Raw genomic sequence first — 24401 nt, forward strand, 5'->3', positions numbered from 1 at the left:
AAGCCATTATCCTAAGTAAAAGAAGCCACACACAGAAGATTACCTACTGTATGATTTGATTTATATGAAATTCTAGAACAGGCAAAACAGATTAGCAGTTACCAGAAGCCAGAAAGTGGGGGGTGGGGGTGGGGGTGGGGGTGGAAAATACTGCAAAGGAAAGGATGGGAACTTTTTAGGGTGATGGAAACATTCTACATCACAGTTGTGGCAATTGTTACACCAGTGCATACACTTGTCAAAATGCATGAAAATATACACTTAAAATTGGTGAATTTTATTCTATGTAAATAATGCCTCAATAAAGCTGATCTTTGGGGGAAAAACAACCAATCCAGTTGCTAAGCACCCCCCAACCCCCACATCACCTGCCACAATATGTACACAAAGACATCAACAGTAGCTGTCTCTGAGTGGCAGAATCACAAGTCAATTTTCCTTATATTTTGGTCTCTTTTACTGATTTTCCATAATGAGCCTGAATTATTTTTATTTTTACAATAAAACAGCAACAACATCCACAAACAAACCAGGAACTATTTTATATGATAAATAAAATTTAAAAAGCTGGAATATAAGATATTACATAAACGAAAACCATTTGTCAACATTTTTACACTAATGTACACTATCTTAGGTACAAAATTTAAGATTCTGAGGTATCTTCCAAACCAAAGATTAAATTATACCTGATATATCTCAGTGATAAGTGTATATTATTGTAGCCTAACCCTTCTGAAAAGTAATACATCATGTCTGGCAAATAAGTCCATTAAGCTAAAAGTTATATTTACTGAAATACTCCATTCCTAATGATGTCAAAGCACACATCCCATTCTTTTATCTAAAATCTTGTACCTTCAATAGATTCAGTTTCATAAATAATATTTTAAATAAAAACTAAGTGTAACACTGAACTAATTATTTAACTCTAATTATTTAACTTACTTAGAATCCTCCTTTTCATCTTTTTCTTCTTCATCTTTTTTTTCCTCTTCTTTTTTTTCTGTTTTTTCTGCTTTATCTTCTTCTTTTTCTTCTACTTTTTCTTCTTGTGAGGGTCGGGCAATTTGCTGCTAGAATGAACCATCATTTGTAAAACTCAAAGGTAAAAGAAATAGCTCCTCAAATTGTGATGATGAATTTTAATAAATATCTATGCAAAAAAATTAATAAATGATTAACTTATTAATCATTTACAATGTAATTAGGGGTCATGTATTAAAAAATAGTCTAACGCTCATTATTATATTCTATACATATATATTGCTTTAAAGGTCACACATATACACGCACACACAAACTCATAGTGTTCAGACCCATAAGAGAGGTAAAAATGTTAAAATTCCACTTAGATATATGAAATCTGAAGTTGGTTCTCTCTTTTTGTAACTCCCACATCTAGTCTGTCACTCAAGTATTTCAACTCTACCTTAAAATCTGATAACCTATAATTAATTTATCAAACCATCCCTGCAGTATTAGATATTTACTATGTTCTCAATTTTTTCATTATTATACTACATCATACTACAAGAAACATCTTTATGCTTTTATTCTTTTTGGGGAGCATTCGTTTAATGGAACAGTAGACAACTGTGGTCATTATTAAGACTGAAGTATTTGGAAAAATACTAAGGATATAATAAAGTGAAAAGAAGTAAAGCACAAATAATTCTAAGGTGTTGACTATAACTAATTATAAATATTTATATAAACAAAGATTGAAAGAGAGTAAGATTACGGACCCTTTTATCTTTGATGTCTCATTTGCTAAAATTGTGACTCTAAAAGAAAAAAGTGAAATTAAGTTTGTGTTGAGTGTTCTTTGTTTAATTCAGAAATCAAGACTGTCTAAACTAATTAGGGTTGAACTCCAACTCATCATCACAGCACACAGCCTATGTTCTACATGGACCTCTTTCCAATTCCACTACTTTTCTACATTATTTGCTACTTCAGACTCACCTATCACATCCAGCATTTTCATGCTTTTGTCTGGAATACCCTTTCTACCCCTCCTTGCCTAGTAAACTCCTACATACCCACTTGAGATTCAGTTCAAAATGCTACATTCCCTGTGAGGCTTTCCTGTCTCCCTACCTTTCTACCTGCACATCCATGTATGCCTGCAGCACTTATCAAAGGGTGATGTATTAGCTGGTGATCAGGGACTGTCTGGCTCACTGTGTTATAATCTCGTAAAAGACAAGACCCAATTTTAATCGCCTCGGTATCCTCAGTTCCCAAGGAGAACATCTGGACCATGGACGTGTCTTGTGTGTTGACACATCAAAAAACAAATTCCTTTATTCTGGTTATTTGAAAAGTTTTTGCCCTCCTACCTCGATTGTTCATTCTGACCCAGGCTAACGCCAGTCTTACCTCTTAGTAACTGCCTGTCCTCTTACCTGTTCCTTTCACTAAACAACCTTAAATACTCATTTATTCAAAGTAAAATTCTCCTTCATTCTTAATAGCGTCTAAAAGTCTTTTACCTACTCACCAAAACTAAAATTTGACTTTTTTCTTAAAAGAAAAAGGCCTTATTGGCCTCTCCACAAGAGGTCCCACACAACATTATGCCTTCTTCGAACCATGGTGGAAAGAAGAATCTGTATTCTACCTGCTCCCTACTGAGACTTCTAGAACCCTGCTAAACTTTGATATTTAAAAAATACTTCCTGGGGTAGCCAGGTAGCTCAGTTGGTTAGAGCGTGGTGCTGGTAACACCAAGGTTGCCGGTTTGAGACCCACATGGGCCACTGTGAGCTGCGCCCTCCTTAAAGAGAAAAGAAACAAAAAACAAAAAAACTTCCCTTTTCAAATTTCACAAAATCTACCTATGATGCCTTTCTTCCTCTTTTAGTGTTACAGATTGACTTCTCCAATATTCCCAAGAACACAGAAATGATTTTATCACATGGCTCATTATGCCTTGCCATTATCCTTCAGATCTCAAAACGCATGTTCCTGCTTTTGATCCCCGTATTCTACGAAAATGGCACAGTCCATCAAGAAGAACTATATCTACTATTCCACTTTGACTCCTTGCTAAACTTTCAATACCTGATTCCCTCATCCGCTTTATGTGACTTTCCCCATTTCTCACACTGGTTACCTGCCTGTTTCCTTTTCTTCTAAGTATTATTACTAGAGAAATTCAGAAATCAGGAAGATTTTTCAAATGGATACTGTCTAACCACAACAAAGTCTTCTTTACAATGGGGAACGTTCTCTAATTGACTCCTTAGCACACCACAGTGGTCACAAGATCTATTTCAAATACAAATAACCTCACTCCCACCATGAATGTTAGCATCCATCTGTCATTCTGAACCAAAAAGATGGCATACCACCAAAAGATGGGATCATTTTGTAAGTTATGTAAATGTCTAACCACTATGCTGTACACTAAAAATTGAATGGCTACTGTTATTGAAAAAAATTTTTTAAAAAGATGGCATACCAACAACAAACTCTGCCCTGTCTAGCAATTGGGCTGTGTAACCAGAAAATGGTTTATAGCCCTAAGAAATGATGGGGAGGTGTCAACTCAGCAGAAATAAGTACAGAGGTTCACTGTTTCCCTAGACTTGGATGATACATGTAATCTTATTTCCCTAATACTTTTCTCCTAATGCCAAATAGCATTTTGAAGAAAGTAAGCAATTCTACACCTCCCCCACAGCCTGAAATCCAGCCAACAGCTGACTTCACTCCCCTTTCCATAGTGTTGGGGACTGAGAAGGAACTGTAGCACCTGCTTCAACCAGTCAATGGGGAAAAGAGCAGAATGCCTTCTGAAACACAGCTCCCAGTTCTGCACAGGGTTTGGAAACAATCCAAATAAATTGATAGCGTTGCTGGATAGTCTGTAGAAGTGTTTAACATCCCCAAAGCACAGTCTCTTGCACTCCATCCAGGTGGCACCCACATTGACTAGGCAGCTGGGAGTGGACAGGCCAGAGAATGTGCAAGCACTTACCTGTGGGTGATATGCACCAAGACCCATTCTAATGACTGCCACTGACAATAAAGAGAATAAGGAATAACCTTTGGTTTTAACAAAAAGTGGATGGAATTGCTTTTGATTCAGACAAATCTATAAAGAGAACTGCCAATCCCCATGTTCCAGACTTGAGGTTACAGGTTACACCCCCCAACCCTTTTAGTGGTGTGGCTAAACCAGAAGTCCCTAGTTTAACAAGGAAATTCTTCAAAAGGTCCCCTAATAAACAAAGACATTACCAATGCTTTTTATCCAGGTTTCTCACTCCTTAAGCCCAATACTTTATATTCCATTAAAAAGTTTCATTCTCTTAGGGAGGTTCTCATAACATGAAATATTTCTGCCAAATAACAAGCTATTCACTATGAATACAAGAGCACATTATTTTAAAAAAATGAAAATTCAAATGAAAAAAGTGAGTTACGTGTATTTCATAATGATTAATGAAGAACAGAATCAATTATAGCAGGACCCTCTATAGGAAGATCAAATAATAGTTTATGCTGAGATTTATTACTTTTGTATCTAACTGAATATCTAAAATTCATATATATGCTACTTCTTTGTTGAAACGCTCAAGTCTTTAGAAAACAGATAAATTCCCACTCAGCAGACAATGAAATTGTCAAAAAACAAAAAGACTAAATTTAAGAACAAGCAGCTACTGTTAACTACAAGTGTAGAAGAGGCAGAAAGAAGTACTACTTCAGCCACTGAATGTTTTTCTTTAAAAATTACTTCAGGCAGTAAATAGAAAATATGCCTATCTTATCAAAATATATTAACAACTAAAGTCTTTAAACCAACTGAATTTGAGACTACTTTCCTAGAGCAAAAGCTGCCAATTACCAAAAAATACCATCGTGAAGGCAATAAAGGTAATAGCTTGCTATCATTTACTGAATACTCTCTGTGTGCTTGACACTGCACTCTAGGGATTTTACACACACAACTAGTTTTCATGTTAAACCAGCAAGTTAAGTATTACTGTTCCCACTCTCAAAAATGTAGAAACTCACCAAGTGAAGGGACACATCTAGGATTACATTACAAAGAGGCAGAGCATTTTTCAGTTTAAGCTTTTTCCATTATATCCAATTTTTTAACCTGTCTAAAACATTCTTTCTAACTACTGTCTAGTTTAGTCAGTAACTCTTCCAACTTCAAAAATTACTCCATTTATGTAATGAGTATATGCTATCTGAATACCTTTGGGGAATAAAAATATGCTGGCATAAACAAATTGAAAAACCTGGAAGAAATGGATAAATTCCTAGAAACATACAATCTTCCAAGACTGAATCAAGAAGAGAAAATCTAAACAGTAAGCAAAAAACTCCCCCCTAAAAAGAAGTCTTGGACCACATGGTTGTACAGGTGAATTTTACCAAACATTCAAGGAAGAATTAATACCATTCTTCTCAAACTATTCCAAAAAGTTGAAGAGGAGGGAAGGCTGCCAAAATCATTTTATGAGGTTAGCCTTACCCTGACTCCAAAACCATACAGAGACATTAAAAAAAAAACACGAAAAGTATAGGCCAATATCCCTGATGAACATAGATTCAAAAATCCTCAACAAAATATTAACAAACAAAATTCAGCAATATAGTAAAAGGATCATGCACCATGAAAAAGTGGGATTTATTCCTGTGATGCAAGGTTGGTTCGATATCCGCAAATTAATTAACATGATACACCACATAAACAAAATGAAGGGTAAACATCATATGAGCATATCAATAGACACAGAAAAAGCATTTGGCAAAATCTAACATCTAGCTACGATTAAAAAAAAAACTCAACAAAGTGGGAGTAGAGGAAACATACCTCAATATAAAAAGGCCATGTATGGTAAACCCACAGCTAACATCATGCTCAATGGTGAAAAGCTAAAAGTGTTTTCCTTAAGATCAGGAACAAGTCAAGAATGTCTACTTTCACCACTTTTATTCAACATAGAACTGGAAGTCCTAGCCACAGCAATCAGACAAGAAAAAGAAATAAAAGGTATCCAAATTGGAAAGAAAAAAGCAAAACGGTCATTATTTGCAGATGACACGACACTGTATATAGAAAACCCTAAGATTCGCCAAAAAACTATCAGAACTAATAAATTCGGTAAATTAACACAATACAAAATTAATATTCAGAAATCAGCTTCATTTTTATACACCAATAATAAACTATCAGAAAGAAAAATTAAGAAAGCAATCCCATTTACAATTGCATCAAAAAAATAACAAAATACCTAGTAATAAATTTAACAAAGGAGGTAAAAAAAACCTGTATTCAGAAAAATGTAAGAAATTGAACACGATACAGATAAATGGGAGCATATATCCTGATCATGGATAGGAACACTTAACATCATTAAAATGTCCATACGACACAAAGCAATCTACAGATTCAGTACAATCCCTATCAAAATACCAATGGCATTTTTCACAGAACTAGAACAAGTAATCCTAAAGTTTATAGCGAACGAAAAAAAAAAAAAAAAAACACCAAATAGCCAAAGCAATCTTGAGAAAGAAGAACAAAGCTGGAGGTATCATACTACCTGATATCAAACTATGCTACAAGGCTATAGTGATCAAAACAGCATGGTACTGGCATAAAAACAGACATATTGATCAATAGAACAAAACAGAGAGCCCAGAAAAAACCCACACCTATATGGTCAATTAATCTATGATAAAGAGGGCAAGAATATATAATGGGGCAAAGACAATCTCTTCAATAAATGATGTTGGCAAAAACTAGACAGACACACGCAAAAAAATGAAACTAGACCACTTTCTTATACCATATACAAGATTAACTCAAAATGGATTAAAGACTTAAAAGTAAGACCCGAAACCATAAAACTCCTAGAAGGAAAAATAGGAAGTAAACTCGCTCACATTGTTCTTAGTAATATTTTTTTCTGCTCTAACTCCTCAGGCAAGGGGAACAAAAGAAAATATAAACAAACGGGACTACCTTAAACTAAAAAGTTTTTGCACAGCAAAGGAAACCATCAACCAAACGAAAAGATAACCTACTGAATGGGAGACAATATTTGCCAATGATACATCTGATAAGGTGTTAATAATCAAAATATATAAAGGAGTCTTACAACTTAACACCAAAACAACAAACAATCCGATTAAAAAATGGGCAGAGGACCTGAATGGACACTTCTCAAGAAGACAACAGATGGCCAATAGACATTTGAAAAGATGCTGAATGTAACTAATCATCAGAGAAATACAAGTTAACACCACAAAGAGATATCACCTCACACCTGTCAGAATGGCAATCATCAATAAATCAACAAACAAGTATTGGAGAGGATGTGGAGAAAAGAGAACCCTCATGCACTGTTCGTGGGATTGTAAACTGGTTCAGCCACTGTGGAAAACCGTATGCAGGTTCCTCTAAAAACTAAAACTAGAACTACCACATGACCCAGCAATCCCACTCCTGGGTATTTATCTGAAGAAATCCAAAACACTATTTCAAAAAGATATATGCATCCTTATGTTCACTGCAGCATTATTTACAACAGCCAAGATATGGAACCAACTTAAGTGTAGTCCATCAATAGACAATTGGATAAAGATGTGGTACCTATAAACAATGCAATTATTACTGGACCATAAAAAAGAATGAAGTCTTACCATTTACAACAATATGGATAGACAAAGAGTATTATGCTAAGTGAAATAAGTCAGACAGAGAGGCAAATACACATGATTTTACTTTATACGTGGAATCTAAAGAACAAAATACATGAATAAACAACAGAACAGAAACAGACTCACAGAGAGAACAAACTGATGGTGACCAGATGGGAGGGGAGTTGGGGGGCTGAGTGAAAAAGATGAAGGAATTAAGAAGTACAAATTGGTAGTTACAAAATAGTCACGGGGATGTAAAGTACAGCATAGGGAATATAGTCAATAATGTTGGTGCAAATATATATGGTGCCGAGCAGGTACTGGACTTACCAGGGGGATCACTTCGTAAGTTATACAAATGTCTAACAACTATGCTGCACACCTGAAACTAATATAATATTGAATGTCAACTGTAATTTTTAAAAAAATTTTTAAATTAAAGAAAATATATAAGTAAATAAGACCAAAAGACAAACAAATATGCTAGCATATTTAAAGAGGGACATGTTGTCAGCATGAAGGAAGAGTACAAATTCTTGTGAACTGAAGAATATAGTTTCTAAACAGTGACTTGCTTCAATTATTATAAGTCGCTAGCAGGTACCATAATAATTCCATCTGCATAGATTGATTAAATGAAAGTTTATGCTAGAAAGTAAGAAATATTTACTTTGAATGAAATGTTACATACAGAATCAAATTACTACTTGGCATGTTATTTATAATTCTAGATCCCAAATAGTAACACTGAAGATTGACTTTTGACTTCCAATCTCTGATATGTATTCACAGCTTCAACTAAAATTTATAAAGAACCACACTCATTTTCATCATGGATGATAGATAATAAGTTGAACTGCAAAAATGGTTTGGGCAATATCTGACAGAATTTTGAGAGAAAAGTTAAAATTTCTACCAACAATAATCTCCGAACACAATTCTAACAAAAATATGATTGTCTCATTTCTCTATGATTCTACGATTAAAACTCATTTTCAGAGAACACAGGTTCCCTATGGCAAAAACAGGTTAAAAATCAAAGCTCATAAACTTGGAATCTCTCAGTCAACAGCATACTATACATTCATCTACCAAATAAAAACTGCTTCCTATGGGTAAGAGGTTTGGAGCGGGGGATGGGACAGGCAATCAAACACTGAAAGAATCATGCATACATTTCAGCAGAATTCTACAGTCTTGAAATAAATTTGTCCTCATCACTCTGGGATTACCTCACATAATTCCTACTGATTCAAATTTGCTTGGCTAATAGAACAATAAAGTGATTTTTAAATTATTTGGATCTCTATATCCATCAGGGTAAAATCAAGACACACAAATTTAAAAATTCTCACTTGTAAATAGATTTTTTTTAGTGTTTCTGAACTTTTGTCTATACAGCAAATTCTATTATTTCCAACAAAATCTTTCCCCTAAACTCCAGACTTATATATCTAACTGCCCACTTTACATCTCCACTTGGATGTCTACTAGGTAGTTGAAATTTAGCATGTCCCGATTTCCCCCCAAAATCTGCTCTACCTTCAGTCATGCCTATCACAGAAAATGGCAAGTCCACTAGCCAAAACTTGGGTTATCTTTGATAACTGTTTTTGTGGCGTTCCTCATGATCAATCATCAGCAAAACCTGTTGGCCTTACCTTCAAATATATATCCAGAAATTGACCAGTGTTCCTCACCTCCCCTAGTATAGCTTAGTCCAAGCCACTGGGATTATTAAAACAACCTCCTAACCAGTCTCCCTGCTTCTTCCCTTGCCTCCCTTACAATCTAATCTCAATAGAGCAGCCAGAATGATCCTGTCACAACTAAAATCTGATATTACTCTTCTGCTCAAAACTCCAATGGCTTCTCCTCTCTAATTTGGTATTGGCTCTAATATCATTCCCTTCTATATTAAACTAACATCACCCAATTTCTCAAAAACTGTCCATCTATTTTGACACAAATGACATGAAGTACACAGCAATTAAGAAACAGACGTAAGATTATTTTGGTCTGAGATGGTGGTGTAAGTCCATCATTCAATCCTCTCCTTTCACAATTCCTAGTGAAACAACCACAAAAATATAAAACTAGAGAGAAAATCTTCAAGGTAATAACCTAAAAGCTAATGTAGGCAAGACTAGATTGTTGGAAATGCTGACCAAATCAAAACTGAACCTACCTAGGAGCAAGAATTCCTAAGGTTCAGGTCAAGGTGAGGATACGTATGGAAAATGTCAGTTCTGCAAATGCATTCTGGGATGTGCTAAGGGTGCTAGCACAGAGACAAGAATGTACAGAAGAAAACACTAATATGGCTGAAATTTACAAGGACAAGTGTACACGGAGGAGTGAAACAGTGCCCAAATAACTTTAGGATAGAAGATAAACGTTTCGGAGAAACAGCAACATTCCCTGTCACTCAAAACTTCCTGCTAGAGCTTTCTCCTCTATCAGCACAAGCAACAGAGAGCTAATCAAGCAAAGATAAGGTATAATAAATATGAAATTATCCCCTTACATTATCTGGGATCAAAAAATTAAACAGTAGGGGGCCAGCCCAGTGGCTCAAGCGGTTAGAGCTCCATGCTCCTAACTCCCAAGACTGCCGGTTCAATTCCCACATGGGCCAGTGGGCTCTCAACCACAAGGTTGCAAGTTCAATTCCTCGAGTCCCGCAAGGGATGGTGGGCAGCGCCCCCTGAAACTAAGATTGAACACGGCACCTTGAGCTGAGCTGCTGCTGAGCTCCCTGATAGCTCAGTTGGTTGGAGCACGTCCTCTCAACCACAAGGTTGCCGGTTCAACTCCAGCAAGGGATGGTGGGCTGTGCCCCCTGCAACTAGCAACGGCAACTGGACCTGGAGCTGAGCTGCACCCTCTACAACTAAGACTGAAAGAACAACAACTTGACTTGGAAAAAATATACTGGAAGTACATACTATTCCACAATAAAGTCCTGTTCCCTTCCCCAATAAAAATCTTAAAAAAAAAAACATAGATGGGTTCTAGCATCTGTGGCTAAAGAACCGTGGTTCCACTTCGTGGAAAGCAGGGGGCTCCTTAAGTATTCCAGCTCACTGCCAACATTCCATTTGCTGCCCTTCAGGTCATAAATTCTTTCCAGAGCTCTACAATCATCCACCCCTTTGTCCTTCAGTATTCGTCCCATCAGTACACAAGCATGTTCGTTTCCTCCTTTCTGATCCGCATCAGCTCTACCACCTATTTCTCTGTCCCCTTTATAAGCAAATCTTACTAACAAAGCTACACTTGTACTACTGCCACTTCCTCACCTTCTGTACCCCCTTCAGTTTACTATCATTTTATTTCTGGCCCCCTCACCAATTCATTGAAAACGGATGTCAAGGCCATCTCAGCTGACTCAACCTCCAGAAGCATTTTACACAGTTGACTCATGAAATACTCCCTACACTTTTTTTGACCATGCAATACCATTTCTGAAGAATACATAATCACATCTTGTGAGGTGGTAGTGCTCTGTAGAAACAATGACCCCGAAAACACAGAAAGGTTATGGCTACAAATAATGAGAAAACTGTGTCAAATAACCTGTATCTGGTGACCAAGGCAACCAAGGGAAGAGAGGGTGGCTGTCCAGGGAAACCAGAACAGATTTAGGAATGCAATGAACCCTCAGCAGCTGTTCGAGCTCACACACACAATCCCATACTGCGAGTTGGATCTCTCGGTGTAGAGAGCAAATGGGGACTGCATCACCCCAGCAGCCTCACTAGTAAAGCACACGAGCTGCAACAGTTGCTGAGTATTTATTTTGGGGAAACAGTTTTTAAAGTACTGAGTTGCAAACGTGAAAACATGTACTGCACTGTATTAAAAACTGTCTTTCTAGATCAAGTGCTTTTTAAAACTTAAACTATATAAATTCCCAAAATGAAGTCAATCTGAAATAAAATCACGTCCCAGGTATTCCAATAAACAATCCTCTACTCTGGCTACCACGCTATATTTCTCTTCCTTACTCTCTTGTTCCCTCCTCAGACAAAAGGCCTGGTAAAGATAGTATACTAAATAAGTTCTAAAGGGTCTCATATTTAATTACATTATTACTGTTAACACTGACATAAATGATTTCAACAACATGGAAGTATAAAACTTTTCTCATTAATTTTGTCAGACTAGAAATTTAAAATATTCAAAATAGAAAATATAACATATTACATACATTAACTTCAAAATAATCGTAATATGTTCATAATATCCTAATTAATTTAATAGAAACACCAATCCCCAAAGTACACATTATTAAATACAAAGCTTCTGTTATAACAATTTCATATTTGTATTTCCACCAACCCTGAAATACCTTCTACACAGTAATGAAACATACCTGGTTTCTTCCTCTGCGTTTTCCATAATTCCTTCTTACTAGGGCTTTATAATTCTCATTTTTCTTGGTTAAGTAGTAATATAAAACACAATCAGGAACACTCTATAAGTAAAAACAAATAGTTCTGAGGATCCAACTAAACATTTTTTAAAAATCAAATAATACTTTCAAGGAAAACATCTAGTAGTCTCACAAAGTGTAAATTAAGCAGAAATACACATGGATAGCATTTTAAATCATATCTAGGCTCTACAAATACTATATACAAGGGCTCTGACAATTAAGTTCCCGAACTTATTGCAACAACGTTGCTAACCTTTCTTGGTATCAGAGGGTTTATTCATTATGAATTTGCACCAACTGGACAAACAGTTAACAAAGTTTGCTATTTGGAAGTGCTGAAAAGGCTGCATGAAAAAGTTAGAAGACCTGACTTTTTGCCAACAATTCATGGATCTTGCATCACAACAATGCACCAGCTCACACAGCACTGTCTGTGAGTTTTCAGTCAGTAAATAAATCACCGTATTGGAACACCCTCCCTATTCAGCTGATCTGGCCCCCAATGACTTCTTTCTTTACCCAAAGATATAGGAAATATTGAAAGGAAGATATTTTGATGACATTCAGGAGATCAAGGGTAATACAACAGCTCTGATGGCCATTCCAGAAAGAGTTCCAAAATTGCTTTGAAAGGTGGACTAGGCGCTGGCATCAGTGCAAAGCTTCCCAAGGGGAGTACTTCGAAGGCAACCGTGATGATATTCAGCAATGAGGTATGTGGTACTTTTTCTAGTAGGATGAGTTCGCGAACTTAATTGTCTGACCTTATATATTATGTCTAGTATGTTAATGGGCAATTACAGTTGTCTTAATCCAAATTATGTAAAAAATACCAAAAACTATCAGAAACATTCAAACACTTTCTTACTAACCAGTAACTAAATTCCCTTTCTTACTGCATATATGTGAACATTCAAAATATCTCTTTAAATATTTTGCTCAAAAACACTACATTCAATCCACTGTGAAAAAAATTTTGGGATAATGAGGACCTTGATATTTTAACTAGAAATTTAATGAGGTTCAAAAAGCATGGTATTCTATGTGTTTTTAGGGAAATACAATATCAGGTCATTTTTCATTAAACATGAAAATTAGTCTGTGTTCTGTGCTTAGGATTTATGATCATATAATTATAAATATCACTATACTAGAATCTCTTCTATAGTAAGCCCTTTGCAAAAATCAGTTCTATTTAACTACTTTTGGGTACTGAGCACAAACCTCTCAAAGTAGCAACCACCATAAACCTATACACATTCCCAAAGTGAACCATTTCTTACCTTCCTTTCCAAATAGGATGCAATTAGTCCAAAGTTTTTTGGATGCTGGATAAACCTGCGTCAAAACAAAACAAAACACACACACACACAAACACACATTTTAACAACTCAAAAAAGGGGAGGGGAGGAAACCTGGGGAATAGAAATATTATGTACAGACTAATTCTCAGTGATACCTAGCTGCCAATCTGAGGCACAACTGTAAAATCACTGGAGTCTTTTAAAGGGCACAGATTCCTAGGCACCATCCACCCACCAGGAACTGACTGAATTGGTCTATGTTAGAGCACAGAAGCCAATACTTTTAAAAAGCAACCCCAGATGATTCAGACACCACCCAAGTTTGGGTACCACTCTTAACGTGACTCCATAACCCCAGATCTTATCTGTTACTTATATTTCCACCTATAAACTTATGGAAAGATCATGTCAAATCTACATTCTCTACTTTCCAGAGTATCCATTCAAATGCCAAAATAGGACCAAGTTTTTGGAAACATAGTTGTTTACAAGTAAATGCCAAATACTTTTTCCTAATGTAACATATGTAAGCTTTTAATAGATAATAATTTAAAATTTAAATTACTTGTCCTTAAAGATCTCCTTCTCATGGTCAGTCCACACATTCATAAACTGCCTGTCTTTATAAACCTTCATAGGATCCTCCATAAGCCCGTTCATGTTAATAAACTTGACCCGTCTTTGTTCTGCATCAAACATCATAGGTGGGATCACAGAGAGCTGCCGCATTTGTTTCTCATTATTCTGCAAAAACAAAGAAATACAATTTACATAAAATAAAATTTAAAGAGGGCCATAAACCAACTGTGTTAATATACATTAAAAAAACACATAATGTAGTTTAATGACAATAGTAACATATAGTATAACATCTAATATATAGTAATTACTCATATATCTAATAAATATCCATTTGATGATTATAGAGGCAGAAAGTATACATATTGGGTTTTTTTATAATCTAATACCATAATTAGAGAAGAGTTCTTTATTTAAATGAAGCTGATATTTTCGATAATGGAATTTTTGACCTAAAGGACACAAATTAATGTCAAGTTCACTGAAGTAATGACCTTATGAAGCATTTTAATTATATTTCGTCTCATTGTCAAGTCTTACCATCATATCATTTCAGAGAACAAATCTTAACATCATTTTAGAAAATAAGTAGGAAAAATAAGCAAACAGGCACCAAAATCTTAAGGCCACTGATTTTAAATTAACTAAACTCACAAGTATTAAATATTTCTTATTAATCTTACATAATCTTTCCACTGAAAATTTAAGACTATTATCCTTATAATTTCAACCGAAACTGTTACATCTTTACAATTTATTTTTCTCAAAGTTTAATTCATTAAATTCATAAGCGCAAACCTCCATGAAAAAACTTACCAAAATTACAATTATTGATGCCAATACAAGGCTAGGTTTTTCCCTAAAACTTCTCTTCAGAGACATGGTTATTGCCTTACAAATCCAGACAACGTCTATAATTTTATGGGGTACTCGCAATCAATTTGAATACCAAAGTACTATTGGAGCAGACACATTATTAGCTTGAAATCACCTCAACTCATACTAGTTCTAGATACTTAGAATTAGTCAAAAATCAAGCTAAGAAATTTAACACAGATTTAGTCATCACTGCAGGGATTATGGCCACACATTTTGAAATATAGCAATGTAATTATTGTCTTTAATCACTATTTAAGGGACTACTTCGTCCAAATAAGCAAGACCTTCAGAATTTAGAGATGAGGCTTTAAAAAGCCATGTTATAAAAATCAAAACTTGCAAAACACCTCCATTCTCACTCCAGGCTCCTTCACTCCCCCCTCCAAATACAAAATGAAAAATAAAAAAAAAATAAAAACTTGCAAAACTCAATAGATAAATGGCTTTAGACCAATTTTAAGAGACAGTGCTAGGGACTGAAATTTATTCTTATTCATCATTGATTTAATATCACATTCTATCTCTCTCCAAAGCTCACTTGGTTAGAGAGAGCAGCCTTTGGAGATCCCACCAAGTAAACTTATAAGTATTTGCAAAATACATGCTCTTTTGCTATATTATAAAATGGCACCACCAGTTCAGTCCTCTAACCTAGAAACCAAGGAGTCACTTTCCATTTCTCTTCTTCCTCACCTCAACATTTAATTCATCCATGTTGTCCTGACCATTCTACCATCTATTAATCTCTCCAATTAGTCCCCTCCTATATATCCCTACCGCTGTTGCCCTGACTCAGGTCCTTATTTTTATCATAACAGCCTCCTCGTCTCTTTCCATCCTCCGTTGCCAAAGCCATATCTGTAAAATGCCAATACGATCATGTGACCACCTTTTTTAAAACCTTCAATGGTTGGCCACAGTCCTTGGAACAGTCCAAACTCCACAAATATTCCCTCATTTATATACAAATAAATCCTTAGTTCCTGGGGTATGAGGCTAAAATTCCTGAATAATTAATGAACTAACTTGAATTAAATCAATTAATTTTCTTACCTCCTGCTCAGAGAGCCCATCAATAATTTCAGAAATCTCATGCTCACTCCTAGCAATGGTGGCTGAAAGACCAGCTCCCCTCTGCCCAACTCTAAATATGAGAAAGAAATTATAAATATATTTAAAAGCCTTTTATAAAGAAGACATATAAATTACTTTTATATAGATTATTTTTCTGAATAAGACTTTTTTAACCAATTAGAAGTCAGAGAAGAAACCTGAAATTCTATTAAATACTTTTAAGTAATTTGCTTTAGTCATCTATAAAATTAACAATTTAAATGCTGAGATTAACATTTAAAGGTTACACAGCCAAGTTCAAATGGTAGACCTATTAATGGGAAACTTCTGGAAAACAACAATTACTGGTACCATATCCATTTCAAATGCCAGTCTTTTGCTAGCCTTCCAGAGAATAGAATAGCAGGCTTAGAAAACTACATTAAAAGGAGGGTAAAAAACACAACCATCATCTCTCACAAAAACTTAATCATAATTAAAGGGGCTTACATGACTTACATGAGACAGTGGAGAAGAAAACCAAAGTTTTTACCTTTGCAAAATACTTGTTCTCTAAAAGTAAAACAAATCAGAAACTATCTACCATTATCAAAGAATTTCTTAATTAGCAACCAACTTAATACTGTTTATGCTGGTAGATAATGAAGGACAGAGATATTCAAGTCTATTCTTAACTGTCATTTCCAAAGAAATGGGTATTTTCAAGAACTAAAGAATTAATTTCAAAATATTCATTTAAATGTAGATTCAACAGCATGATTGAACATAAAAATATTAAATTTACCAAGACATAACCTTTGATAGTTGATAATGAAGTTTTATATTCAAAATAAAAGTTCTTTATGAGCTCTCTTAATGATCAGATTCAGGTAACAATAAATATTGTGAAAGAGCAAAAGTATGATTCAAAGGAAAATAGCATAAACACCACACTACTTACCGTTGAAATCTTTCTTGTTGTTCTCTTTGTTTTCGAATTTCTGGAAACTGCTTTTCATAGTATTCCCTTGTTTTGCTTTCTTTAGCTTTCCTTCGAGGATTATTTTCTATTCTGTCCACTTTTTTCTCCCATGCCTCCATGAGCTGATCATAACGTTGGCAGATTTTTTGTTCCTATTAAATACCCGTAGTAAATAATTAAATGAAACTCTGTGATTCTGACAAAAAACCTAATACTTTAAAGTAAATGCTACTTTTTTTTTTTAAATGCTACTTCTTAAGGCTAAGTCAGAAGTACATTTAGCCTATGACTCAACTGTGAATGAAGAGTTGTCCTTGATCTGAAAGAAGAGAGAGAAACGGAGCTCTATTTCCTATGAAAGATCAACATACAGAGCATATTTTGGTGGGATTTTTTTTAGTTAACGTTAAAACTATATAAATTAATGAACTAACCGATGAGCTTCTACTTATAGCTGACCAGCTGGTTTTATTATTTTTCTGATAACAATACATGCCTTGTCAAAAAAAAAAGTAAAATTAAAAACAGAATCACATAAATAGTTCATAATCCCAATCACCCAAGGACAACCATGTTAACAATTAGTTGTTATTCTTCCAATCTGTCAGAGAAAACACTCACACTTTAACCATTCCTCTATTGTTGGAGGTTTGGGTTACTCGCAGTTTTTTGTTATTATAAATAATGCTGTACAATAAACACTTTTGACAGTCTAGAAAAGGCAGAAATTGGTTGTACTTTTTCATAAAAAGAAATCCAGTGAATTACATGAAATCAAGAGTTAATACTTCAGAAGCATCAGTAATGTATGACCTCATTTTATAAATACAAAAGAAGAGAAAGAACCCTCCCGCAAAGAACCGTATACATGTCTGACGACACACGGGCTAAAAAAAGATGTGGAAGGACTCATGAAAAACTGTTAACTGGTCATTTCATCAAGTAACATTAGAGAAGAGAGTCTCTTCCTCATATGATGTACCACCCCCTTACTCCACTTCTCAATCATTCTTTTCAACTCCTATATGTCTTTTTTATCCTTCCCCTTTTCTCCATCTCTACTGCTACCTTCTCCTCAGTACAGGCCAACATCAACCTCTAGACTAAACTAAGCCCCCTAAATGTCTCCCATGCATTCTTAATGATTATAGCCAGATGCAAATTCTTAAAATACAAACCTGAACATTTCATTTCCTCAATTCAAACACTTAAAAAAGCTAATCCAAAGTCTCCTATATGACCTCCAGGGCTGTGCAGGACCTGGCCCTGGCTTCCCCAGGCAGCCTCATTCCTCACCACTCCCAGCTCAGTCTGAGCCCTAGCCATCTCTGAACCTGCCACACTCCCGCTGCCTCCCAGACCTTCACTTAAGCTGCTCCCTCTGCTTGTTCAAGTTTCCAGAGTACTGGTTTTTCTGTGAAATTTCCCATCATGATTTGTGTCTCTATTAGCTGTCCCCCTTAAATGCTCACAGTCATCTGTATGTCCTTTACTATGGTACGATCACAATACCATAATTGCCTGCTAACTTATCTGTCCCCAGTTATACCTTGGGCTCCCTAAGTGCTAAAACCAGATGACTATCTTGCTCACCTTTGTAGTATGATACATGGGACAGCGTAAACAGCCAATAAATATTAAACAAATCAATGAACATATAAACTTTATAACTATTGTATGAAGTACAGAAAAACAAAAAATCTGCGCTTCTGTGTTTATATCACCAGGCAGCAAATTTAGCAATTACTACAATTACAACAGAATTACTACTAGATAGGAAAAAAATACTTCAGCTAATTTCTTGTTTAATATTTGTATATTCTTGGCAAAAAAAAAAAAATTCAAGATTGAAGGACTAGATTGGCATATTAGAACATTAGAAGTTATATGCCAAATAAAAGCTGCTGACTCCTGAGCTTTTACAATTAATTAACTGTCAGGTCATTAAATATAAGGTACAAAGTTCATTTTTGATGTGAATCAAAGAACATCTTTTATTTACTAAACAACTGAATTTAAATGAATCAAGTTTGTCTAAAATTAGTACGAACATGTTATGAAAATAAGAATACTGGTATTATATTTTCTGTAACTTAATTTCCATGAGGACTATAACTGCAAAACTTTTGGACTGCAAGTCATATAATAAATATGAAAAACTATTTGAATTTTAAAAAACTGAACTTTAGCTGACCCAGTTTCTAATGAGAGAACAGTAATATCTACTCAAGCGTGACCATAACTTACCCACATTTGTTTGAGGGTTAAGAGACTAAGTGTAGATCATCTTATTTCTCTATCATATTTTTTAACTACTCACCATTTTCTTTATTTTGGCTAAATGAAAATGTTATACATAGACAACCAAAGAAATTGACTTGATAATGCTATTAAATGTGAATTATGATATCAAAATGTTGTTAGAATTAGATTTATATTTAAGCTATCTATTATTTCTTTCTAAATCAGCACCTTTTCTCAAATACAATATGAACCATTCTCAATAATGAGAAAGTGAATGCCTACATGAGCATGAATGGGAAAGTTGCACATATTTCAGTTAACAAGGATAGGACCTCACCCTTTGTTTTCTTGCATGATTTCTTCTTTTAAAAAATAAAATGAGTTTTTTCCTCATCACCTGGTTTCTAGAAGAGAAAAATATGGTTGTATGACATTAAGAAAAAGTACAATTTAATAATACATTCACTTTTTATTTTTCAGAGACACTGAAAAACAAGCAAAGATCACTTAAGAATATATGAATGATGTAATCAAAGTTAATCCTAATTTTTTCACCCTGCAAAATAAGACTTTTACAATAATTAGAACTGACTAAAATTCCTCCCATTCTACAGCATAACTTTATACAAATAGTTCATTTTCAATTATTACATCCAATTACAAGCAAATATTATTTTTAAATTATAATTATACCATTACTGATTCTTTTTAAGAATTCAGGTGATATAAACATCTGTGTACACTCTGGAGGAGGGGAGGTAGAATAGAAGGAAAAGCTTTTAAAGTTACCTCCCTACCTCAGGATTGGTGCTGACCTCCCTTCTATGAGAATGTATACCCACATAGAGAGGTGACTTCTGCTTTAAACAGAAGATTTTCTTCAATCACAGAAATGACACAATCCACTCTAAGAAGTAATGGAGGGCAATGTGACAAGACAGGAAAACTCTTATATCTTAATATAACAGTTTCACTTTTTAAATGTGAAGCATTGTGACCTTCAAAAACAATGACATGCAGGTTCAAATACAAATATTTATACCCCACCTACTTCCAGAAAGGATTTCAAGCTGATTATTCAAATATAAATACAAAGCCAAGGCAAGTAGAAGTAATTTTTTGGATTATCTGCCACTCAGGACTAACAGTGACACTGGCTCCACTCAAATAAGCATGGACAATCAGGAGCTGGCTATATGGAAAAGTAGCCAAGAGATGAAAAGAATTATTAAAAGGTACATTTGCTATTTCATACAAAGCAAATGATGGTGATGAAAGAATAGCTACTGAACGATTCATAATGAGTGCATGCAGCTGAGTAAATGATATCTCACAAGGAATTTCACACATACAGTGGAAGCGTTACCATGTATTCAGTTTGTTCTAATTGTAATTATATGCTACTCAAAAGCAAATGACAATCAATAAATATAACTTAAAATGTTTCCTAAGAATTTAAGTGAAGAAGTCGGCCAGTCAGTAATTCAGCTCAGGACAGTGTACTAAGCATTGCAGATAACATGAAATAAATCAAACAGAGCTGCTCTCCAGCTAATAATGGGTGAGTGGGGAGAGGGGAGACAGAACACAAACACAACTGAAGCTTTGTGGGGGAAAAAAAAAAAATCATTAAAAATAGCCAACTAGATTTTATCTGCTATTCTTTTAAAAAATGTTAAAACAGCTAAACAGTTCCAAAACAAGGTATATTTTATATGAGTTTTGTCTAACCTACCCCTAAGGGTTGTCAAGACCACAGTAGCATCTCACAGAAAATTTCTAAGTATATGACTTTTATTATGAACCACTTTCTTAACAAAAGTTAAAATTTTTCAAATTTCCATTTTTTCATGCATACTACCATGCAAATTATATTTGCCACCAGTTCTGCAAAGTAGTCAACTATTGCACATATTCTAAGAAATTTTTTAAAAAGAAAAAAAGGTATATATATAGCAATGTGCTCATTAGTAACTGTACTAGTAAATACAATGTTCTGGTTATACTTAATAAAACATATGAAATAGAAGTATCACACTTTTGTTACAAACTAAGAATAATTCACCTAAAATTCTCTTAAAGTATGATAATTTAAAAAAAGATACCTATCTATTCTCCTCTTTTACTTCAATCAGATCAAGAAATTCGGTTTTCTTTTTTACTTATTTTCTTATTCTAAAATCCACATCCATAAAGGCCTGGTATCGGATGAGCAAGGCTAAGCAAACTACATTCTGGAGCAGTCTCCTCACCCACGTGAGGTAACTGAGCGCTTCCAAGGCACCAGGACATTAAATGGTAGAAGGGTCTACAAATACCGTCATTAGCAACAGTCATGGAAGGGATTTCCCTAGAATAGGATTTTGAATAATGATAAAATGATCCGTGGCACTTCTACTTTGCAATGGCAGATGTGGCTTGGTGGGGGACGGTGTCATCACTAGTCTTAAATGAAAAAGCTTCATTATCTTACTTCATCATGCGCCTTGCAGGTACTCCACTGAAAAAAAGACAAAACAGGAGGCAAAAAATTCAAGCCTCAAGGTAAGCCATTTCAATTTTAAGTATCCACCTTTTTTTACTAGCAGATTATAAAACCAGCTAGTTTTATGCAATAATTTATTTCATTTTTTTTGGCCTCGGAAACTCAAAGTTGTTACCCCAACCCCCAAGAAGCCAGAGGAAGATAACATATAGTAAAACAACAGCAAATTACACAAATCTAAAACACACCTACACTATATTATAATAATATGTCAGCAGATAACATAAAAATGATCTCTTTATAGACTATATGGTCTTTAACTAAAGAACTCCAAAAATTATAAGTACTTACGTCTTGATGTTCTCATGGTACACCTTGGTATCTGATGGCTGGTTATAGAGTGGCTATAAAATAAATCAAATATTAATATATAAAATGTTGTACTTATGTCTATGAAAAGACAAAAAAATAATTTATATTTTAATGTAAGCCTAGATAAAGTACTACTGGGTCTACATAATATATGCCCTACCAAAAACTCCATATATTTGGGTTTCCTGAATAACTCCATTTACCCCATCCCCTAATAATGCTATTCCTGTGAGAAAGTTTATAAATCTACTGTATCTCATAATAAATACATTAATTCACAGATTTTTAATTTTAAAGACAAAGGAAGATTAAGCACCACCATCATCCTAACAGAATGATTCAAAGAGCTTTCTTATTCTGTTCTTACTTCTTCCTCCTTCTACCTGGATTGATTAAATGGCTGCCCAGGATAATGGTTCTGCAAAGGTAATCAAGTTCACGCACCATTATTTTAAACTTTATCACAAACTTACTGCCCAGCTACATTCCTCTCACCCCAAAATAAATAGATTGCATTCCACCTTACCCCAAAAAAAACTACTACAAGAAAAAAACTAGAAACAAAAACAGAGATTTCTTACCAGTTCAACTTTTGGGCCAAGACCTTCAAATATTTTATGAGCTTCTTCTGCTTTTTTCTACAAAGACATTATTATATTGTATAATTAAAAATTATATTACCTAAGTGCAAAATCACTACCAATTTAATCATACTTACTTAAAGACTACTCTGTAGTTAAACTTATTTCCAAACATCCTTCTTTCATAGGCTAAAAGTCTCTCTAATTCTATTTTCAGAGTTTCCTCACCAAATTCAGTCAAAGCTTAACATTTATATCGAAAGCACCACCTAAAGAATTGGTAAGTTCTTAAAAGCAAACATATTAAGATTCCACGGAGAGGGAACAGAGATTCACAATTAGAAATGAATCCCTCAAACGTTCTAAAATATTTCAACTCATAGTATCTTTAATGAAATTTAAATACATAGAACACGATAAAGCTGTGAATCTTTACTCTGAGAAGCCTAACTGATCTCTTACGAGACCAGCTTATAATAAGCTTACTTTCTAATTACAAGAAAACCTTCGTAATAACCCAAACAATAAAGGAAACAACTGGTTTGATTAACTCAAAAGTGCTCACTAGTAAATAAATGTTGTATTATATACATTTTTACATGCCATTTCAAAAGTAAAATAATCTTGACAAAAGTGCTATCTAACAGAAAACTTCCTTTAATAGACAAATGAAATCCAACAAAATTCAATACTAAAGATGTTTAAACTGGAATTGCGAGTGTGATTAAAAAATACAGTGAATGTTTAAACAAAAAAATTTATTACAGTAAAAGACCCGTTGCCATTAATCCTCCTCAAAATACTCCCCCTCACTTCAAACACACTTATGCCATCAAGAACGCCACTTTCTGAGCCAGTTCTGGAAGTCCTCTTTCGTGAGTGTCTTTACTTCATCCTCCATCACGTATCACTTCTGGTACGGAAATTTCTGTCAAATAAAACATTATGATGTGCTCGCTTCGGCAGCACAAACACTAAAAACATTACGGTGTGTCCTCATCCACCTTATTCACTGGATCTGGCACTGTGTGACTTCTGGCTCTTCCCCAAAGTCAAAGGAAAGACTCGGGACAAATCGATTCGGGACATGGAGGCAATCACGACAGCGCAACTAATGACACTCACGAAAGAGGACTTCCAGAACTGCTTCAGAAAGTGGCAAGAACAATGGGATAAGTGTGTTTGAAGCGAAGGGGCGTGTTTTGAGGAGGATTAATGGGAATGTGTCTTTTACTGTAATAAATTATTTTCAATTTAAACATTCACCTTATTTGTTTGATCACACCTCACATATGACTAGCAAATGTCTCAGTGGTTCTCAAATCTCTCTCTTGCTCCCAACACATTCTCATTAGTAACAATGGCTCATTGTCTGCTGCAGACCCACACCTCACTGCATTTGTGGCTGGAAAACTCTGTAGGGCTTCTATTGCCACACATAAATGGCAAGGAATGGGGATCAACCAGTATTCCCCACGTGTATAAAAAGCCATTCCCTTAAATATTATCCTTTTCATTTCATTTATCAATCACAGTCAATCAAGTCAGATATTTATGTAGTATATATGAAAAGAACTATGTTTAACCAGCTTAGGAAGAACAAAATAGTGTAATGTACTTCCCAAACTCCAAGAAACTTAAAAGGTTATTGAAAAATAAACATATCAAGAATGTCAAATACAAAACTATAACTATACCCATTACATTTGCATAGCAAATCCTATTTCTAGCAATAGTTTTAAGGCAGGATTTGTCAACGTTTTATTATTAACGTTTTGGGCCAGATATTTCTTTGTTGTGGAGA

The 24401-nt window shown here is 34.7% G+C and overlaps 1 protein-coding gene across 17 annotated transcripts in view; it reads right to left on the bottom strand.

Annotated features, from left to right (window-relative positions):
- The window catches only part of NCOR1 (nuclear receptor corepressor 1), a 169092-nt gene that overhangs the window by 81936 nt on the left and 62755 nt on the right, over positions 1-24401 (bottom strand). For 7 of the 17 annotated variants that reach the window (XM_074320229.1, XM_019757392.2, XM_019757393.2 and 4 more), the window contains exons 7-16: positions 22598-22654; positions 21996-22048; positions 21633-21659; positions 19497-19563; positions 16895-17067; positions 15934-16024; positions 13988-14166; positions 13402-13456; positions 12056-12157; positions 949-1076 (exon numbers count right to left, since the gene is read on the bottom strand). In XM_074320229.1, coding sequence (XP_074176330.1) covers positions 949-1076; positions 12056-12157; positions 13402-13456; positions 13988-14166; positions 15934-16024; positions 16895-17067; positions 19497-19563; positions 21633-21659; positions 21996-22048; positions 22598-22654 — 932 coding nt within the window. The remainder of the gene's footprint in view (positions 1-948; positions 1077-12055; positions 12158-13401; positions 13457-13987; positions 14167-15933; positions 16025-16894; positions 17068-19496; positions 19564-21632; positions 21660-21995; positions 22049-22597; positions 22655-24401) is intronic. The other 10 variants (XM_019757395.2, XM_019757394.2, XM_019757397.2 and 7 more) reach the window with 3 other exon arrangements.

The sequence above is a fragment of the Rhinolophus sinicus genome, linkage group LG15, assembly GCF_036562045.2.
Source record: "Rhinolophus sinicus isolate RSC01 linkage group LG15, ASM3656204v1, whole genome shotgun sequence".
Taxonomy (NCBI): Eukaryota; Metazoa; Chordata; class Mammalia; order Chiroptera; family Rhinolophidae; genus Rhinolophus; species Rhinolophus sinicus.